Genomic DNA, 24,144 nt, shown 5'->3' on the forward strand with positions numbered 1-24,144 from the left:
GTTCAATCAACAAAAAAATGAAAAGTTTGAATGTTTCAAAAGACAAGCAGTTAACGTTAGATGCCATTCAAGAGAAGTGCAAAATATGGGACATTAATAACTCAAGGGCTAAAAAATATCATTATCCAATTGGTGAAATGATTTCAGTTGATTTAGAACAGTTTTCACTTGTTGAAGACCTAGGATTCAATGGGCTTTTAAACAATGTTTGTTCTAATTATAGAGTGCCTTCAAACAAATATATTAGAGACAACATCGTAACGGATATTCATCAGAAAGTAAATAATATATTACAACAAGAGATCAATAGCACAAAATTCATATCATTCACTAGTGATGGTTGGACTGCCACTACTACAAATACCTCATTTTTAAGTTTAACAGGACATTGGATTGATGACAACTTTGACCAAAACACTTTTGTACTTCGAGTTGTTTCATTTCCATCAGCGCATACAGCAGCTAACATAAGTAAATGCTTAGAAGATACGATGACCGAATTTAAGATTTCTTTTGAGAAAATACATCTTCTAGTAAGAGACAATGCTGTTCATATGGTAGCAGGGGTTGCTCAAGTAGGTTTGAGTTCTTTGCCTTGTTTTATCAATACATTACAGTTAGTTATTAGTGATGCTATTTCTGATCAAAGATGTGTAAAAGACTTACTATCAACATGTAAACAAATTGTTGGTTACTTTAACCATTCACCATCTGATTTCGTAAAATATATAGAATATCAAAAAAAGTTCAACTTGCCACTTCACAAGTTCATTCAAGATGTATTTACTCAGTGGAATAACCATCATTATCTTCTCGAGAGGATTCAAAAACAGAAAACTGCAGTCATGGATGATTGCAGTGACAATGTTAAGTCACCTTGTTTAGAAAACAACGAATGGAAAATACTTGAAAAAGTGATTGTTGCGTTGAAGCCTTTCATAGACTGTACAAATATTCTGAGTGATCCCAATGCAAGTGCTTCAATTATCCTTCCAAATATTAAATCAATTTGTCATTTCTTTGAAAAAGGTGCATAAAATGGTATTTTTGCTGGGCTTGAATCTAAATTATTTGAATGAAAAGCCTCAATTAAAAGAAGATTTTATTACGATTCCAATGATAAAAAATTAATTATTGCTACTTATCTGGATCTACGATATAAATGTTCATTTCAATCACTATCATTGTGACGACATTATTTGGCAAGGGATGCTCAAAAATGTTCTATAGTCCACGAATAAAGATCTTGATACTCGACCAATGGATATTTCTGCAAGCTCAATAACTTCAAATCACTCTACAGATGATGACAGCAATAAAGAGGGAAATTTAAATATTACCTTCTCTTCATGCTTTGCAGAAATTAAAGAAAAGTATTCTCAAAAAGATGAAAAAGATAATCAAACTTCCAATCAAATGAAAAAAGAGTTGGAGGAAATCAATGCAGAAATAAAGGTTGAGATGGACCTATACAAGGCATCAAGATTGATCAAAATGAAAATAATCGTCTAGAGTGGGGGAAAATTAATCAATCAAGATCCCACGCATGACCTTCCTAGCAAAAAAATTTCTTTGTGCACCATCTTCTTCAGTGAGTTGGTAGTTCCATCTATTCACCCAAAAGAAATAGACTGACTCCTGTTACTGGAGAGATGCTAATATTCCTACATTATAGTTTGAGGTTATTAGGCTTGAAGTATAATTTATAAGTTGTTGTTATTTTAGTTTCAGTTAGCTAAATATAAATAAAATATATTAATTTTTAATTATAGTTTTATTAGAGATAGTAGCGAGTTAAATTTAGTTCATTTATATATTTTTATTTCCCATTAAAATTGGACAAAAAGGAAATATACATTAGTTTAATTTATCACAATCAATACTGAATTGTTAATCATGTTGATTATGAATGAATACATTTATTTTATTAATTGTGATTCTTAGAAATTTACAGCAAAATGGTATTTTTTAACTATTATTTTAAATATTAAATAATCAGAATCGGTATCAGTAATTTTTACTAGAATCGCATTGGAATTAGGTATTAGATCCTAAAACAATATTTATAAACAAAATAATAGATTATAATCAAAAATGGTTGTGATACAGATTGGCCACCTCTTCTTTTTTTATAATAAGTTTAAACCAAATGTTTAATCTAGACTGTTCTCCTTTTGTAAAGCAAATATCGAGATCTCTTCCATTTGTTTTACTTTTGCTTGTGTTGTTAAAATGGTGGATTGTATCATTCGTGAAAAGTACGACCAGGAACTTATCATTATGGAATATCTACTAGCAACGTTTATATTATTTCAAAATTCCAAGAGATGCTAAATGATGTTTATGATGTTAAAAATAAACTCGTCTCAGTTCCACCAAGGCTGCAAGAGGATTTACTCAATTCAACGGATATCCTAGAAGCTGTCTCTGCCCAGTCGGTGATTACAGGTGCATGAAGAGGTCTTGGATTTATCTTTTGATAATGTTATACTATTTTAATTATTATACCTGGTGGTCCATTGAATTCTGAACACTTGCTAATTCAATAACTATTGCAGGTTGAGTGATTGAAATTATCTCATATTTCGATATATGAAAGCATAACAATTAGTTACAAACAAAAATAAATTTGATCTCTCTTGCTTATGCACAAGTCGAGAAATTTACACTTGAACGTGATCAACAAATTTCTATTCGCGCACTCCAAGCAGTTCGGAGTTGTCAGGACAATTGTATACGCCGTCAGCAAGTCCGAAACGTTGGAGAGGAAGAAGGGGTATGTCAAAAAGGCCAAACCAGATCCAGAGGAGTTAAAGAAAACTACCCAATCCCCTCAAATCCATCAGGTCCTACGCAGTAAATCTCGCGATTTCTTTTCGTTGTAAGACTCTTTTGAACTCTTTTGTCCCCTACAGCTCTGATGCCAATTTCCTGGACATACACCCAAAAGTCAGTACAGTTGAGGGGGTTGGGGTTGCAGTGTTCTTCATCCAAACACTGAGGCCCTCAAGGCCACTTTCAGCGACCAGTGGGTCGCCATGACAGAGTTCTAAATCTGCAGCGGATGTCAGGTCTTCCACCGCCATATGGAAGCAATCATTGCTGTTGAGGGCGGCTACATTAATGATTAAGAGAGCTCAGGTACACATCTATATATAAAATCAATTTTCTTGAAATTATATTCTTATTAATTAAATCATATCTGGTTCAAGTTTAAAATTCAAAGTGTTGAGATTTTACTAGACCACTCTTTATTTCTTATGTATTTTATATTGAAGTTTTTAAAATTTGATAGGCTTCCAAACTTTGATTGTAAGGATTATTGCTTTAATCCGGAGGTTTGACAATAGGAGGCCAAGGAAACTGTTTTTCCAATGTTTTTGTTTGCTTCTTTCTTTCTTTTATTAACATTTTATAAACGCCATAAATAATGTAAATTAATATAAATGAATCCCTTGGAAAAATGTTCTAAATCTACACAATCTCAAGTCTATTAACTGTATTGACGTACAATGCACATAATATTTTTCCATTATTGTATCATTCCTAATGTAGTTTTTATTATTTGCTTCCATTATTTTAAAGAACTTTAATAAATTTATTACATGTAATCATTATTATTGTGTTGAGTATATTTTCTCCATTCATATAGCATAGATATTTACTTGCAATAAATGACGATTGAAAAATAAACTATAGCTAAGCATAGTATTTAAATATATAACAAATAGGTTTTGAGTTGTCTTTTCTTGATTCCATAAAGATACTGTTTTAATTAATTTAGTCATGTTACTGCAAGTTTTGGTTGGCTACTTGGTAATATTCAGTGATATTATTATTTTTTCAAACTTTTTGTTCGTACGAAAAAGTTAAAGACTTTTTTACCAAGTATGCATAAGTGTCAAAATAGAAAACTTTACCGAGTAATTGTTATATCAGATTTCTTCAATAATAAAAAAAGGGAAGACTGCTGACAGTCAGATACCTATAATCACGAACATCACTAAAAATAAAAGCACCAACCTTAGATTACAATTGTATAATATCATGCAGTCTATTGATAAAAAATATCAATATTTTTTATTACTTTTCTTTAAGATATTGGATAAAAAACTGATTTTAAAGGATAAAAGCAATTTTTGGGAAGAATAATATGCTTGTAATAATGCTGTATGGTTTTTATTCTTTTTGTTCTAACGCGTATCCATTGAATTATTGATTATTTTCCCATCAGGAAATATAATTTTATCAAAATATAAAACTCACTTCGTAAGGAGAATAGCATAATACTCAACACAAAAATGTCAACTCAATTATTGTTTTTTTTTAATTATTATTTTTGAACTTACGCTTCACAAGGTGTATGTTAAATAACAAAGACAAGGCCTGAAAAGGTTATTGAAAGTGAATTTATCATATCTATAATACTGATCAGTTTACTTAGGATTTAAGAGCAATCGCTTAAAAAATTGTTCGTTTATACCATTTTTGTGTAAAAATTGCTCATTTTTCTAAGCTAAAATTTTTTCTAAGAGAACATTTGGAGTTTAATTAAGTTACAAAACAGCTTTTGATGATTGTTTGATGATATTTTTCAAAGGCAAAAACCTTCCTTCATTGGCCCAAAATTGACTGTTTTATAATAGAATTGAAACAAAGGATAAATATTTTTCTGCCAAATTGCACAATCTTGAATTTCTATACAATATATCAAAGTTTATTGATAAAATAATAATATCAATACAAAACAAGACTAATTACTTTAAATTATATTTTTTTAAAAACTTAAATTTTCTTTTATTAAAAATAACTCAATTTTGATATTTTGAGTGCTCACTTTTCTAAATATTAGAGCTCTTTTTTTAACAGTTTGTACACTCCGCTAAAAAATTTAAAGTCTACTTATCAGTGATATGATAACATAAATTTTGTTATCACTTGATGTACTAAAACAGATAGGAAGGTAATTATTTCTCAATAAATATAATTTAGTCTAATTTTATTGATTTCTAATTTAAATTCAATTCTGTAAACTGTTGCAACCGTTTTGTACTACGAGCACAATTGTAACTTTTGACTAGTTGCATTAAATTTCAGTTCTTGAAAAATTGTACACAATTAAAATAGTTGAATATGTTCAATATGTCAATTTAATTGTTGTATTAACTGGATTTAAGGGGCCGGGCGATAAGGTAATAAGTTTATCATGTTCAAGTCAATTTCCTAATCATCATCAATTCAATGAGCATGAGCATAAAAAAAAATTAAATGCCAATCTATGTTCTCATTTTTTTTTTTTTTTGCTCCTCGGCGTGTAAAATATCCTATTTCAGTTCACTAACGGATAGTGAATTGAAATATTATTAGGGTTGTAGGAATCGTGTTTTGCACAAGCGCAAGGAAATACAACTTGAACTATCTGGTTCCTCTGTTTTTTTTTCGGACATAAAAACAAACCTCTATTCATAAATCATACTTGATGGCTGATGGGTAATTTCGAACATACTTATAAGATATCTCAATTATGATTTTTTTAACATTAAAACTTATCTGAAAATTTACTACATATAGAATCTTTCCTTCACCAAAATATAGATTTACTTGCTACTATTTAATCAAAATAAGATTATCCAGAAAATGTCTTAATGTTAGTTATAATTTATTGTATGATACAAATAGTATTAAATATTAATTGTCATAATATGTAACTTTGGTATGTAAATATAAAGAAGCGCAATTAAGATTATTTGATGATGGAAATAAAATATTCAAGTATATATTAATGGAGAATAGTAGAAACGGCAAATAATAATTAAAATAGTCTAAATGATTTAGTATCAAAGGGTGTTAACGCAAATACTAAGTCATGTGGATTCAATATATATTGAAGAAGTCAAAGCTGTAGGAGATTGTGGAACAAGAGCCAAGAAAGATTGTGTAGACAGTGTAGTTTCCAATTTCCTAAATAAGAATAGGAAAGTTTGCCTTCCAAAAAGCGTCGAATGCACAAGCTGTGGTAAGAGAGGTCACTACGCAAGAGTATGCAGGTGTTTAAAAGAAAGCTCTATTTCGATCAACTCTATTCAAAAATTTGAACAGAATAAATTACCCATCGATGTATTGAATGCCAATTGAAATTACTACAAAAATATAATAGCTACATATAACAGTGGTGTAATTGTATCTGTCGCTGGATCAAGAGTTCTAAGTAAATATCGATTCCAACCCAATTAAAAGAGTATCGTTTAGAATATATCTTTAACTTGAATTATCTATTTATTTACACATCATGGAAGAGGGATTGTTGTATATTATTAATATATAACTTCCCTATCAATAACTTTATAAATGTTTATTATATTCTGTAAATTTATGCAAGACAAAATATATGGTTAGTTAGAGAACATCAAACCCATCATTACAGGAAGTGTACTCGTAATTTCTTTGTGACCACTGACCATATAGGATGAATAAATAACTTTGGCACGAAATTTAAAGAATAGAAATGAGGCAATTAAGTAACAAATTATTTAAAAAATATTACTATTATTTACGTGTTGATAATTAAATAATAACGATATATTCATTCCATTTTGTGATCAACAATTCCCTCAAGTTCTTAGTTACTTAGTTTGGACATCTTTTTCGTATTGATGATATTCATCATACTAAAGACTCTCTCAGCATCCAATTGACAATATTTTTGTATAAACTTGTTGAGAGTTCCTTTAGTTTTGTGTGTCCAAGATTCGTTTGAAGCGCTTCTTTTAACTTGGTCTTGAATGGCTCTTCCTTCAAATCTTGAGTTAGATTTTCTACTATGGTTAGGCTGGTAAGAAGAGGAAATCTTTCCCCAAGACCAGTTATTGCCAAAGGTATTTGACAAAAAAAATTCTGTACCAATACGACTTCTTCTCTTAAGGAGAATGCACGTGAGAGAGCAGTAAGGGCAAGTTGCTTTGCTGATGATTAGTACAATACCGAGGAAAATTTGTTAAGAAGATGCAAGCTTACCAACGTGTTTTATTCCTTTTTTTATATAATCTCTTTCAACCAATCAAATTCGTTTTTTTATCAACGATTCCAACAACCCAATATATTATACACCTCGAAATAAATACATATGATTTTGATTTCATTATATCTAAATTTTATCTCCAATACTTTTCAGTAATCTTTTGAAGCATTAACATAAACATAATAGATGGCCAGTCTTTCTTTATTCGGTCCAGTACAGTCTTAGGACCGGTCCTTCGTATTTAAAAAAAGAAGAAATTTAGTTGAGTGACGGCATCAAGCATCGAACTGTATCTATTTTAGGACTGATATATAGAACTGAACTGTACTAGGCGAAGACTAGACTGAAAGGGACTGCAGTTTTCATTCTTAAATAAGGATCGACACAAGACTAAATAAATCTGATGAGATGCAATTATTTGTTAACCTTTCCAATGTCTATATTAGGATTTATTCATATATATAGTAATTTTTGATCGGGGATTAGTTAATTTAATTAAAGATTTTGCAATATACAACTTTCTTTATACACGGCCAACCTCATCAAAACTGTATGATACTAATTTGATTCACAAAATTTGGATAAAATTATTCATAGTACTTAGGAAATAATGTTTTTACTATCATAATAATAAATTATATCTTCTTGGAACGAACCCAAACTCAGTTTGTTGAGATTATTTTCAGACAATTATATTATATTTTAATTTATGGGTGGGATGGTTAAAAAATTGATGAAAGAATTTAATTACATAATTATTATAACCTATATATATAGTTATTCAACACCTTTTATTTTGGGTTTTCGTCTTTAACATAACTAATAAAATTAAAATATATCTTGGAGTATAGTTCTAAATTATGCCACCTCGGCTCTACCGTCACATTCTTAAAAATGGGAAAATAAACTAAATAGAAAATACAGTGAAATCAATTTACATTTTATTTTATAATTGCCGGATGACATGTTCAAAACTATAACAATACATTTACTATCAAAATAGACCTGAAAACACGGCATCAGCAGAAATGTGCCTTAATTCGTCAAGTCATACCAAGTTTCAAATTGACATATCTCATATTTGAGTTACTTTACATCTCTCCCAGTCTCCGTCTCTCCCTTTTAAAAGTCAAGAGTAGTGCCAAATATGTAAATGACAGCTTTAAATGCACTTCAGAACTTATAAAATACAAATCTATGCCTGTATTGTAAGAAATAAAAATGTATTCAAATAATGTTCAACTCATTAACAATTATTAGATATACCTGGATTCACGCAAGAAATTTAAATTTGAGGACTTGATTATAAGTTCCTATAAGATGCTCTTAACTTTTCCAAATTATTACTCTATATCAGAAAAGCTGTATTAAATATACAGACAGGAAGTTTGCGTTCATTTCATTCGAAACTCAGGGAGCTATAGACTCAATTTTTATGTTTTGTAAGGGAGAAATAAATATATACCCTTAATTATGATAAGTACGATGCATTGGAACAAAAGTTTTGTAACCGTAAACTTAAAATGAATCATCACAATGATATTCTGTAAACTATAATGAAAATTACCAGTTTTATTTCTAATTTATAAAATTATTTTTTGATATTTTTACTATGAAAATAACTTACTAGTTTTTTTCCAAGCGATTACGATGTGTAAATTCTTAACAAATTTATGACAAATTGATTTATGAAGAAATGTTAATACTTGTGAATATATATTTGAAAGCCCCATATTGTGAAAGCCCTTCCACCTCGGCCAAAATTATCATATCTATTGAATTTCCAGTAAAAGATCAGATTGATAGACATTACTTCAATGGAGTGATGCAATATTGGAAATATCAATAACAGATTTATTAGTTAATAAAACTTGTTACGTTTGTAAAGAGTTTCTACAAGGAAATTGATCAACAATATTAAATGCTTTAAAAAGGACAACTTACATTCTTTGTTCTTTATCACATGTTGTCATTATTTTTCAGTTTGAAAAAATATGACGATGTGAAGGGTCTTTTTTATAGGGTTGAATCATTCCAATGCGAAGTGAGTCAATCTCATTCAAGACATCTTAATTCTTCCAGTTATAATTTTCATTATCGGTTTTTTATTTATATTTATTATCTGCAGTCTCTGTGACCTAAATATATTTTATATGACAATATTACTTTTATTATATGTGGTGTGTCAATATAAAAATAGTCTTGAACCTACATCATGAAAGGATAAAATCCCAATTTTTTTAAAATTATAATAGGTTGGGGAAAAAGTAATTTCGTATTTTATGCTTTATATCAATGGTTTATAAGAAGCGTTACTTTTACCAATTTAAAATAACTGTCGTATTTTCCAAGGATTTAAAAAGGACTTAAGAGAGTTGGAGAAAGAGATTCTCTGATTGGCTTATTTTTAACAAAAACCTAGTCAGCCTTGCTCAAACGATTGTCAAACGTTTCTCTCTGGGGTTACTCGTGAGGGAACTTGAGCCACCTTCTCCATCGTCTCAAAGAAGCGCCCCACATCGGCATCTGCCTTCGGAATAGGAAACGAATCCAAGAAGTCTGAATCCTTGATCGATTGGTACTGAATTCCTCAGTCCCCACAAAACAACTAGCAGAGCACTCATCCAATTTTCTTTCTCTTCTAGTATCCATGCAACTAGCCCAGTTTTTAGGGATCTGTGGAACCGTTCGATAAGCCCGTTTGATTCAGGATGATATGATGTGGTCGTCCTATTTACGGTTCCAAGTGCGTTGTAAACACACGTCCATATAGCACTTGTGAATTGCGTCCCCCTTTCTGACACAATGATGTCAGTTACTCCAAATCTTGATATCCAACCGTCCAAGAAAGCTCCAACTACTGTACTAGATGTAATATTAGGAATCGGAATCACTTCTGGTCACCTCGTATACCGATCCATTATAGTCAGGGCATAGCGCTGTCCTTTAACGAGTGTGAATGGGTCAATTATACCAATGTGGATGAAGGCAAGTCTCGCTGATGGTGGATCGAAAGAGGAAGTGGGCTTGGAGGTTCTAAAAGGCTTCGTTTGTTGACTTGCATGCATTCTTCAGTAATTTTTTTAATATCAAAATGTAATTTACGCCAAGCGTAGAAAAGTGATATCCTTCATAAAGTCTCTTTGAATCCCGGATGATTATCTTTGTAGCTTGAATGAATAATTCGTCGTAAAAGTTCGGGAGAGGACACTACGACTCGAAAGAAGTTTTGGAAGAGGATATCGATCTAGATCCGTCATGTTATTTAATTGACGATAATCACCACACATTCGTCAGCCTCCCTTGGCTTTAGGTACTACATGAATCGATGAAATTATTCCCTTTTTTCGAAGTCCATCTATTTCGTTTTTAACAGAATTGAGTTCAACACCATCCAGCTTATGGGATTTTACAAATCAAGGAGGGCCCTTAGTTTCGATGTGATGTTTAACTCAATGAACTGATTCACCGAATTTTGTATCATCGAAAACTTCAGGGTATTGAGATTGAACCCATTAGGCTTCTGATAATTCTGAAATGACGCATGGATCATTATAAACATTTTCCTGTTGAATAGGTCAATATTAGTTTTGTAGAAATGAAGAAAATCAGCCCCTAAAATAGGGCAGGCTCTAGATACTACAATAAATTTCGTTGGAAAGTTACTAGATTTTCTATTTGTACCCTTAGAGTTTTAGTACAGAGAACTTCTACTGGATTCCCTCGATAACCAGAGATAGGTGGCATTTTAACACGAATGAAATCCTTACAATTCGTCTGATATATATCAGATACCTGGGCACCCGTATCTACAAGAAAATTAATTGAATTTATATTGTCTTTAATTAATAAGACATTTTAAGGATTATTTAATGCCTCGGTCCCATACAACCGAGGACAATTTAAATTTTTTGAATCAATGAATTAAAATGACAATCCAGACCAGAGAACATAGTTGCATTCAAATCAAATTTTGAATGATAATAACATATTTTTTAAATTTTTTAGATGTTGAGGACTTCGAAAAAGCTTCACTAGGTCTCTTCTTACTCAAACTTTCACGTAAATCCTTTAGGTATTCCTCATCCAGAAGACGTTCAACCTCATCTTTTGCCTTCATGATCGAGATCCCGGAAGTATGAACCATCATGTCGACTAATCTTTTTATCCTTGCGGAAGATGATAGCCCATATCGGACTAATATGGATTTCTACACTCCCTTATAAGTGAGATTATCCTCACTAATAGGAATATTATTGATAACCTTACCTAACAATGCTGACGCCATAAGACTATATTTAACTTTGGTATGACAAATCCCCCTCAACACAAAATCAAGTTCAATTCTCCTGAACTAGTTCTCAACATCCGAAGAACAGTATCTAGGAAGGCGGAGTTCTGCTACAGCCATTGCTAAATTCCCTTCTTCCATTTTAATCGACCATGCTTGTTTTTGGGGAGACAAAGGTGGTGAAGTTTGCTTTCGGGGCATTTTTCGAATCACGTCGGGGTCATGAATGTAAAGTATTAAAAGTTCAAATATCTACTGATTATATTCTAGATAAATAATAATAATAACAGGAAGAAAAAGAAGAAGTGATCAACATGATCAAATCAAACTTCAACATATATATTTAAGTCAATAATAGGTTTTGTGTTCAAATTTGTGGGATGATCTTAGATCTAGGTTTTGGTTAAACGTTATTACGTTGTGGGATAGATATAAATGTTTGGAGTCAAATAATTAATTTAGAGGTCACACAAAGTGTTACGCTGGATCCTGAAACTCATATAGGTGTTCGTGCGAAGAGGGACTCATTTTAATCCTCTCCTCTATCCTGCTTGCCGACAATGTTGTATGTACTAGAGAAAATGTCATCTAAGATGTAAACCTGAAATGTGAGTGGCATCAATTGTTAATGAGATAAATATTATATCATCAAAGTTTTCATATTTTTAATAATTCGTATGTTGTTTTTTGTGGATTATATCGAGTATGATTACCTAGTTATATGTTTTTCTTTACCCTATATTCCATTCAAAAAGGACCTAAAAACTCAACAACCAACAATACCGGTGATTGTAAAGGGTCCATAAGACAATGAGGTATAGTTCTACTTTGTCTGATCGACCTATTGTTTGATTCCATAGATTGGTGTACGGCAATATTATATATAGCTTATATGAGCTGATTGTTTTATGACGTGTTTTTTTTATCAAAGCTCACAATAATTTGTGGTCGTATTAGTTCAATTCAAATAAGTTATTTTTCGGACAAGTCTAGAAAAGAGCCTTCCCTGCTTTTTAATACATATTTTAAGCACCTTTGGTAAAAAAAGCAACAACTTGCTTTAAAAAAATGTTTTCACGTAGATAAGGAAAACAATTTTCTAGCTAACAAATGTGGTTTGTCTTTTAGTTTTATGGTTCTCTGTCCACTATATATATTGAATAATGTGTTAATCTATTGTATTTCTTCTTCGATGAGAAAACTTTTACAGAATATAATTGAAAACCAAATTCTAAATATATTTTTAAAATATGATCAGCACATCCGCACATAAATATATTGGAATAGTTTTCTTTATACATTTTTAGGTAAAATGCCTATTAAATACATATGTAATTTTTTTTTCCTTTGATTCCTTCTATTATTTTACCTTTTATTTACGAATCAAAACTTTATTTAAACATTTATTTATATTCTCATATTTAAGCATTTTCAACTTCATCCATTCATACATAATAAAAGGAGAAAAATATTTGAAAATACTTTGACAAGGATTAAATTAAAATTAACTCTAAAGAAACTCACATTTTACCCATTTTCAGAAGTTGTTAAAAGCGACAAGTGTTGAAATTCGTTCTGAGATTCATTTTTTTATTTATTTATTGGTTCTTAAATCAATGTTTGAAACCAATTTTAATCAAAATTTTGTCCAGATTGCAATTTGAAATGTAGGGCCAAAATTTAAATCGTAAGGAAAATTTCAACAAGTCTCACTCTCTATTAGTTTTATATTTTACACCCCAAAATTTGTAAATAATCCTTTTTATTCTGTTGAATCTAAATTTTATCCCCAATACTTTTCAGTATGCTACTCACATGATATGCAACTTTTGATTTATTTTAAAAACATCCTTTTTTTGGATTAAGTTGTATATTTACCTTTTTTTATGGAGTTTTTGTTAATTAAAGAAACATTTTAGCTTCCTTTATATTTCATTTTGATTTCTTGGATTAATCTATTTTCTTCAATGTGAAGAATTAGGTCTACAACGGTAGGTACAAAATTATAACATTGTAGCTATTTTTTATAAAATACACGCAATCTTGTCAAAAACTGATAGGGTCTAATTTGATTTCCAAAATCTTATTAATTTTCATCCAAAAAAAATATATATATGTTTTTATTATAAGAATAATAAATTATTTCTTTATGAATCTTCAAACTCTGATTGTTAAAATTATTTATTATAAAGATTTTTTGTTTTCTGAAAAGTGAAACTTCCCTAATAAAAAGAATAATTAACCAGAAAATACTGTTCTTATAGGATTTTATGTCAATGATATAATTTATAATCAATGTAATAATGTACATACCTAAATTGGGCTGTAAATCCTAAACATTATTTTTTTCAAGTTTTGTTGTTGTTGGTAAACTACTTATTTTTTTTTTTAGATATTATAAATATCTTTTTTTATTCTTGAAGAGATAGTATATAAGTAGTGATGAAAAATGTTAGCATTTTGGGCATGTTAAAAATTAAAAAAGCTAAAAATTGAAATGTTAAGCCTGACAATTAAAAAAATATTTTGGTGAAAACCTATCATTACGAATCATTATTAACATAAAACTATTCCGTTTCTATGTAGCGACATTATAGACAAGAGTTAATTCTACATCTATCCTTAATTTTACTTCAAGTCCATCAAGAACTTACACTTATAACGCTCCAACAATTCCTCAGTGTTACTTTCCGTCTTTTATGTGTACAAACAAACTTTATGTACAGGGTTCGAAAAGAAACAGTGGACTGAATGACTGATTTGAAAAAAATGTTAATAACTTTATTTTTTTATAAATAATTTTAATTTTTTTTTAGAAAACTTGGAGACACGACCTTTGTGAACATGTTCACTCAATATGGCCACCCTCAGCAGCAATCATAGCCTCCACACGGTGGCGGAAAGCCTTGAAGGAGTTGATTATGAACTTCTCGGACAAGTTGTTCCACTCTTTCACAATGGCAGCCACCAGGGAGTCCACGTTCGGGTGAGATGTCCTAAAAAATGCCAACAGGTATCATAACTGGTTATAATTGTAAGTCCCTGTTGACTCAATGTTGAATTGAGAATATAAAACGGAGTTATTCCTGTATGTGTTTTTATTTTATACGGTGTGGGATATGTGTTTATTTTCTTTCTCTATAGCTGCACTCATATAAAACAATTTTCACATTGTCAGTCTTATCATGTTAATTTTATATATATATATACACCAAAAAATGCTTAGAATTTACAACACCTTTATATCAATCTGTATTCCCTCAAAAACCCTTAAAAGGCGTGTTTCATGATAATTAATAACTATTTAACTAAGGGGTGAGAGATAAAAAGTAGAACAAAGATAAGGTCACAATGAAACTAAAAATATTTATTAAATTAGGATAATTTGATTTTTATTATTTAATGGTTGTTGCCTAAATGGTATATTTCAAGCCATTATAGAAAATCGAAAAAAGTTTTATAGGTTTATTTTTTTTAAAACCAAGTATGTGTTTTGCACATAGAGGAGAAAAAACTGGCTTCATACCTTTATATAAATATCTTAATATCCCATAAAAACAACACAAAGATTTTAAATTACAATATTGTGCCTTGTTTATGACTTGGTTGGTTAATGTTCACCATAGGTACATGAAAAAAGATGGAAAGTTTATTTTTGTCTACTTTTACCATTCGATAGGAGTTGAAACCAAAAGAGTTGAAAAAAACTTATAATATAAAAGCATCCATAATTTTAAAAAAAATTGGTAAAAATATTTTCAGAGAGAGCTTTTAGCAAAATACTAAAAATCCTCTAATGTCCAATTAATTAATTAATTTAAATTATATTTTGGGAAAACACAATATTAAAGATATTTATTAATTTCATATTTTATGAAATCATTTATTTAAAATACAATTTAATGCAATTATTACCATTTTTGATAGTAATGTTTAAATCAACTTCATCAAGAACAACATGTTCATATAAAGAATTTTTTGGTCTTATAATACTCAGTTATCTTTATCAACAATTATTTGTCTAAATATCCTCCTTCTGTGGTCTGGACATGAAGGACTTGCACATTTTAATGACGTAGTCATTGGACATTGGACATATCATCCCACTTTTTTCTCAACAGTGGCCTTCAGAAATTTAACATTGTGGTGGGGGACTTAATAAGCCTTTCTCTCCACGAAGCCCATGTTCCATATTCCAATGGCGAACAATACGGTGATGAAGGGGTCACGAGTCCAGAGGTTACAAATCAGTGAGGTTTCCTTACACGAAGCTTGAGTTGTTATGGTCTTATGACCAGTCATGTTGCCAATAGTAAACTCCTTTGGTATTTTTTCGACCAAACACGGGCTTCATGACCCCTTTTATCGCCACTTGGATACCCTTGGTCCCGAAATTGAGATCCTTGAAGTCAGAAAGTCTTCAGTGGTATTCTCCATTCATGTTTTCCAAGGGAAACTCTCACGCAAATAACCTTACGCCCAAGCTAAACAGAGTAACTCACAATGTGTTCGCTATGGGCGTGGAAAATATATGCAATCAGCGGGGGTTTGTCTCTATTGTCCATAAAATCTATAATACAGCGTATGAAAACTGATGAATTTAGAAACAATTTACCATGGATAATCGATTGCAAGTAATAATGACTTTAATGAACTCTAAAATGCGCAATATGATTTTTTTATCAATATTGTTCACGCTCAAACTACACTTATTGACCCTTTGCCTAAAAAATACTTTTGAATATAGATATATTGTAAAATATTTCATTTTGCCTCTTATTTGAGGCAATGCATTAACTGAATCTCAAAGAATCATTCTCGGTGAATACATTAGTCAATATACTTTCACATGAATTGATTTGGACTACATTGAGGGACCTAATTAAATATGACATTAGTTTTTGCTCATCATATAATTTTGATACCCTGATTAAATCATTCTCCCTGTTTATTAGATATTTTAACTGTTACATCTTGTTTTTTATATTGCTTCACAATGTAACTTTATTGTTGTTGAAACACTCAAGCTTGTAAACAAAGCGGCTGTTTTACCGGAAACAGCTCCCTGAATGACAATATAGAATTTAGCTGTATGCTACTCAGATACAGGGTGCTGTGAAAGTTTTTCTCTGCATGTACATTCCTTGGAGAAAAAAAAAGTTTAAGCAAAAAGCAACAGACCCTCACAATATCTATTTTTTTAGTTTTCGTATCAATAAAAATGAGAGGAATTTTTTTTTTTTTGAAAGATCTATATTGTTGCCAAAGAAGTTGTTTCTGATAAGAACAAAATTTAAAACCTTTGCTACACTTAACTTCACTGCTAAACCAAAGGGTGAATTTTTTTTAAAGTTTCTTAAATGTTAAGAGGGGATGCACTAACTAAGTAAAGTAAAAATTATAGTATTTAGTTTTACTCAAGGGTGCTGTGGTCCTGTAAGTCCAAATCAGCTGTTTCTGTGGGATATATTATATACTAGCAGTAGTAGCCGGAATTACCCGGAGTTATTAGTCGCCGAAAAACAAACGAAAAATAATTTAAATTGATATATTTGCCTATTTGTTTTGCAGACAAATACCTAATCAATTATCAGTGGTACTCTTTTTTTTTTCATGAGTACACTCACACGTATTTACTTTATATTATTTTTTACTGTTATAAAAAAAGCTTTTCCTAACTCTATTTGTATAAAAATATATTGACATTCCAACCAAATCTAATGTGATGATCATTCTTATCCATTTGTCAAAAAAAAAGCAAACATCAAATGCATAAAAATGCATTATGAATTTGATTATTTAAAATGATTTATGCTTGTACTTTATTCATTATTAAATTTTGTAGTTTACATTTTAAAAGACATCAAAAAAATTCAAGTACAATTTTTTATAAAGTCATTAGCTTTATCAAAAGAAACTTTCCAATTTTCTTCCATTTTTTTAGTAATGAAATTCTCATAATTTCTTAATATACCTATATCCTTTTTTAGAAAGATAAAAAGTTAAAGTTATCTTTATCCAAAAGAGTTTTAATCTTAAAGGTATAAATATACCTATGTAAGTTAAATTAAGTATACTTACCTATATCGATTATGACTTGTCACAGTATCTACAATTTATTTTTCAACGTTTCGACTTTCCATTTTTTTAAATACAAAATATTATATTAGTTACATATACTCGTGTTTACTTTTATGATTATAATTTCAAATAATATTAAATTTACCTAGACGATTCATTGAGTATGATAGTTATTGATGATGGGCTCTTTAAAAAAATTGTCTGTCTATACAACTTTACAGAATTGAACATTTTTATTGCTTGAAACTAAAGAAATAAATTATAATCAGAGAGCAACAATTTACGAATTTCATTCAAGTAAGGACGGGTGTTAAACTCTCATTCAATTTTAGTCTAGGAACTTTACAAAAAATAACTTTGTTTTTCCAGCCAAACTTTTTCTAATAAATGCTCATTTAATCAATTTTTACTTTTGTAACTCTCTTTTTGTTGTTTTTGACATATTAAACAAGTATTTATATACTTGAACAAGAAAAGTTCCCTAATTACGTTATAAAAAGGATGTGTACTAAAGGAGGATTAAAAAAACAAACAAAAAAATCATAATTTTTCTCAAAAAACTGACAAGGATATATATTGATATATATTATACATTTTATATTCGATTAATCAAAAAGTAATAGTGAGGTCATGGGGGGAGGAATACCCCTCACTATTTTGCAATTTATATAGTTATAACAAATTTTTGGGAAAAAATGAATATTAATGGACTGCCATGAGCTAACATTATGTCAAAGAAAAAACAGGTTTACTTATGTATCACAGTTGTTCTAGTCCTCATTTGAATTATAAGTCATGGAATTAATTCATATCAGTTTGAACATAATTTAGTGTGGGGTTTGTGCTGTGATTATATACCTTGATATTGACTATTTTACTAAAAATATGGGTGTGAGAAAAATCCATTTTCTTGCCTCGTCATTTGAGAAAGTCAATTTTCTAAACATTTGTTTAGCAGTTACATGTATTGTTGGACGTATATATATGTAGGTATTAGAATCTTTCCAACAATTAACAACAACCACAATGATTGTATACAATAAATTAGTTCTTAAAATGAAGAAACTTTATATTTATTTGGATACAATAAATCCATAAGATATCCTAACCATTTCTCAGTCAGCCTTTCAATTAATAAAAATAAAATTTAAAAAGTAAAACTACCGGAAGGATTCCATCGACTGAGAAGAGATATCCTCGGATTTGGAGATTCTGATATGAATAGAAAATTTATCATATCTAACTAACAAAAATTAATAATTTGCTAGATAAAGCAATCGAAGCATCATTAAATACAATTTTTTAGGTTCTTGATGATGATATCATAAAAAGAGGAAAGTTCATAAAATGACAACATTTGGTTGATACTATTGCCTTTCTTCTGGACATTGATATTTGAATTTAAATCAACTGTAAACAATAAATCATACTGAATCATACACTAAATGTAGTATTTTATATAATAAAATTGTTAACATTGAGCGATTTACTTCTAATAATCAATATGGCTTTTCTTTTTAAAGAAAATCACATGCTAAATAAGTCAGAATTCATTTTATTGTACTATGGAAACAGGTTTCTGAACGCATATCTAATTACACAGTAGACCTTAATTCATCATTAATGTGGATGTCAAATCTGGATTTGGAGGTACGTAAAGTGTTTCTGATTGTTTGAGTATCCGAAGTAGTTCTTTGGGCTACAATTTGTTTGTCTTCAAAATGAAAAATAAGGATTACATTTGTCTCTATCACTTGAAAAAAGTAATTTCCCTATAATTTTTAAAACTCAGCAACATAATTTTAAAATTTAAACCTCTGGATCTCTTTATAAGTATAGAATGTCGATAAAAAAGGACTTTTTCAAAAGGCTAAAGAGGTCACAAAAACGAATTTTCAAGACTGAAACTTTTCAAACATGACTTTTTGATTACAAGAGAAATTTGAGGATCTAACTAATTAGTTTTAGTACCTACTATGGACCAGTTTTTTATTACCATGACCTACTGTGTGTAGTGTGTCACCTATAGTTGTAGAAACTAAAAATTCACATGTTTACTCTGACAATTTGAAGAAGGTTTACGAGGAAAGCAGTTTAGCTATTCATTAGATTAGATACTAGCTGCTTGTGATGAAGGAAATAAACAAAAAAAACCACTCCCTGTCTAGCATTGATATCGGCAGGAATTACTCCAATATCGATCCTCCATTCTACTTCGAGTCCTACAAGGGTTATATAACTCTATAACAAATCATCAGTGTTACAATTACAATGAGTGTTGTACTCGTAAAATGTAATATTTCTTACAGCTAGACAGTCTAATACTATGAAATTAGGAAAAGAGGTTACTTACATATAATATTGAAGAAGTGACAGGATATTAAGATAATTTTTTGGCTAATATTGGATCGATATCCGTTCGTGACATCCCTAATTATGAAAAAGACGTCAATTCACCTTTCAACTCTATATATACTTTTAACAATGCGTAACCTCGCCTTAACAACAATATAGAGTGATTTTTTTTGTCATCAGTCGATGTTTTCGTTTGTTTTCTCCAAATCCCTATTCTTGAACGTTGATTGGGCGAACTCAAATTCACTCTTGTTAAGAAGTGTACAATTTCATATAGTTGTTACAAAATAATTCCATGGATAGTTTTGTGGGCTTTTTCTACTTCATCTGTTTATAAGAAAGGTTGCATTACGTAATAAGGGGAACTGATATGTATATAATAAAGTTCATAATACATACATACGACATGGTTATATGCACTTGGATCATCATCAACAACTCATTCCATACGCACGATAATTCCTCATTAGTCACTATTAATTCATTACTCACGATGGATATTCTATATGGATATATACTATTTAGTCTCATGATAAGAGCATTAATGTCATTTTCTAATTTGAATGATTAATTTGTTATTCTAGATTTAATTTTTATAGGAAAAAAAAAAGATCTACTACCTATAGGGTGGGTTCACAAATCTGGGAAATTTAAGGATAATGAATATTACAATTTTTTTCCCGAAATTAAATCAACAATTTAAAAATCTTTTACTCCTACATGTAAGAGAAATAGTGAAGACAATGATTCAAACAAACCACTTCTAGCTTCAAGCAAAGTCTCCAAAATAGCCTTAAACCTAGCACAGGGCTGGATAAGGAACTCGTTGCCCATGTTGGATACTGCTTTGAGAATGGAAGCCTGCATGTAGTCAATAGTGTTATTTGAACGTTTATTGGACTCTCTCACCAAGAAGCCCCACATAAAGTTGTCCAAGAGGTTCAAATACAGCGACCTATGAGGCCACATTTTCTTTGCCGATAACATGAATGTATTAAAAATATTGGGGTTTCCAAAATAAATCAGATTCTAATTTTCTGATTTGGACAAGTTGCAGAAATTTAAAGTTAAAGCATGATACCCCATCCGTTAACTTCATTTAATCTCTCGGATATCATTTTCTAAGGTAGTTATTTACGCTCTTTGGCGTGCGTCCGGTAAGGAGGACCACAATAATAGCTGAATGGTGTTCATATTTGAAAGACATTTCAAGGATTGTATATATTTCTTATACAGTTTTGTCAGCTAAACCTGAAGAACACATTTTCATAAACATAGATCTCAAGATGCCTGAATATTTAGGCCTAAACTTGTTTCGGATTTTAAATTCCCACCCTGTCCACAAGTATTTTGTAGTTAAAGCCCAAACTACAACGTTATTCCATTAGTACCAAGGTAGTAATTCATTTATCAATGTTCATATATTGCAACCAATTGATAGACCTACTTTGAATATATTCTGAAAAGAAATAGACTTTAAAAAATCAACAAAAGAAATAGATTGACAATAGATTTGTATTAAAAATAGATAATATGAGTGTTGGATTCGATTATTATTCGAACTCGAATAAAAATACAACTTTACTAAAGTCCAAAATTTATTGACCATTAAACGATCTACTCCAAATTATGATTAGAAAAATTAACCTAAACTCGAACTCAAATGTTTTCAAAACATTTCCAGTTGTTTCACCATTTGTATTGAGTAACTCTTTATTAATATTCTTGTCATATTTTTGCAAGTTCATTTACTTTTTTTTAATTTTACGGGGAGAAAAATATGTTCCTCATTTTTAGCTTAAGTAATATGCTGTCGTGGGCGAAAGGTCTTCAAACTACGACCCATGAGACAAACATTTTCAAGAACTACCTAAATTATTTTATTTTAGATGGTTTTTATTCAATCTGGTTTAATTTATATTTGATATATCTATATTTTTCTATGCCTGATACTTTAACTAGACTTGACTCGGGGTTAAAAAACTCGAACTCGATAGTTATAACTCCAAACTCCAACAGTAAATAATTCCCATACATTTCATAGTCATAGTTATACAATTCAAATGATATACTTTTAAATAAACATCATTCTATAGCTATAATAGTTTATATTCTATTTTCTATTATCCAATATTATATAATATTTATTGATTTATAAAACAGTTGTAAATCCTAAGCATTTTCTCAGTGAGAAAAATTTGTTATTATGGGTAAGATAAACAGTATCCTTTTTTTTATTATATAAAAGCAATTATCATTATTCTTTTAAGCTTGAGAAGAAAACATCTTAGTATAATGTGTAAGCATGACCGTCTGTGCTCATTAATGACGTAGAGTAAAGTTGAGGAGCAATTGGTAAGTTATAATTAATAATAAAATTGTTAGCCTTTTAAAAAAAGTACACCCAAAAGTATTATTGTAACTATGACAATTTGAAGAATATTTTTGAGAAGAGGGGCTTAGGTGTCATGACGTTTCATTATGTCATCTACAAACAGCTGTGACGAGGGGGAGAGGGGGGGAGACTCTTCAACAAATAATAATATAGACACTTGTTGATTACACAGGGACCAATAAGGTAGGAAATTTGCACAAATGAATTGAAGACAATAATCAAATTTATCTACGAGCGCAGAATCTAAAACAAATCTCAGTTTTTCTCTTAGTCATCTGAATTCTGAAATACCTGAGATTACACTAACTCGGGACTATTATTGTTGAGAGTCATTTATTACCCTTAAAACAATCCACAGATTAAAAGTAGGATTAATAAAATTGTGTTAAAGTGTTTTTATTCATTCTGTATCTTGTTATGAATTTTTTAGGCTAAAAAATGATAAAAAACAACACTCATCTATAGTTCATTTAATTCTTTGTGTCGAGTTTAGATTTAATGTTTTCGAGTTCAAGTTGGTCTGGTTTGAGTTTTTGGGCTACATCTAAATTTCAATTAGGATTTCATATCTTAATAAACATATTAATTCATGTTGTTATTCAATCGAAATAACTCAACAATTTCATGGATTAAATGGAACCAATAGTCATGAATAGGAATAATCATATTCTAATTTATATTTTAAGTAAGCTAGACGGAGTACCCAACATTACTCAGAGATTCATGGGGCTCTTGAATTCTTCTTGTTGTAGAACGTTGTCTCTCAATTGGAAATATGTGATTTAATCAGGGTGTCTTTATCTTTTTGAACACACCGTCTATCATTCTCATTCTTTAGATGTGATGATCTTGCTTCTGCTGTTACGTTCATACGACATGATACTGGTCTGAGAGTTTTATATTTATTGTTTTTAAGGGTGTCAGAATCTGCATTAGCTAAATTTTTGATTGACCATTGAAATGCTTCATAAATTTGGCAATCAAAAAATGTTTTTTATATAATGTAAATATCTTTTGCATTTTTTGAAAGCTTTTCATTCGACGTTTACAGATTTATGATTAAATGGATGAATTTGTATTGCAAAGATCTACTTTATTCCTTGAATAACAAACATGATGGATGTGACTCGTACTATATATTAATAAATACTATTGAGCAATGTGTATTCAATATGTACCTAATCTAATTTAATTTATAATTGAAAGCTTATTTCTAAATAGATATATTTTATCTGGGGTTTAGAGATTGAATAAAGTAAACAATTTAACCTATGTTATGATTAACCAACTAACAAAAAAGCTAAATTATTGAAGTTTGAAATTGTACATTTATCTTATCTATTAAGACTAATTCATGGGCAAAACTTTAAAATTGTCGATAAGGCTTGAATAATATCTTATCTAAAGTCACATTTTGTATTTTATTTCATTTACGTACTCCCCTTTTTTTTCTTTCTAATATGACTGACTCAGCTTTATCTACACATGCTCATTACTGCATTGTTATTTCTTAGATAATGCAGCTCACATAGTACTCAAACAGCTGAAAGTACGCCCTTTAATCAAATACCCCCTTTTTCCATACATAAATTATCAATATTTTTTTGTCATTGTTATAAAATTAAGGAAAACGTGGTTCAGGAGATTCAATTTTTAATTTTAACTGGAAGTGTATGTATACAAGAGTGCTTCCCCATGGCTTCTGAATTTCAAGGAACTCTGATGTTTACAAAGGTTTCTAAGGAAATGTCCTCGTTTAGGGATTAGGGCCATAGCAAGAGATCCAATACAAGCAACTAGACACAAACAGCTTGTTCATTTCAGTAATCAATTTTATATTCCTGTCTTTTATCCAAGTTTTACCATTACATATGGTAATTATACAATACGGTTGTTTTTATAATTGAAAAAAAAAAGTGTTTTGAGCTTCTAAAGGGATATATATTAGTAAGTGAGACGAATCGAGATTGAAATATGTCAGTTTTATAGAATCAAAGACTAGGT

The 24,144-nt window shown here is 29.9% G+C and overlaps 1 protein-coding gene across 1 annotated transcript; it reads left to right on the top strand.

The window, feature by feature from the left end:
* Window positions 1–17: 17 nt before the first annotated feature.
* On the top strand, window positions 18–1,512 carry LOC121122964 (zinc finger BED domain-containing protein 4-like). Its single transcript, XM_040718045.1, has 3 exons — window positions 18–575; window positions 618–975; window positions 1,361–1,512. Exons 1-3 carry the CDS (start codon window positions 18–20, stop codon window positions 1,510–1,512), a joined length of 1,068 nt encoding a protein of 355 aa, XP_040573979.1.
* The last annotated feature ends 22,632 nt before the right edge of the window (window positions 1,513–24,144 follow it).

Source organism: Lepeophtheirus salmonis, chromosome 8 (genome assembly GCF_016086655.4).
Source record: "Lepeophtheirus salmonis chromosome 8, UVic_Lsal_1.4, whole genome shotgun sequence".
Taxonomy (NCBI): domain Eukaryota; kingdom Metazoa; phylum Arthropoda; class Copepoda; order Siphonostomatoida; family Caligidae; genus Lepeophtheirus; species Lepeophtheirus salmonis.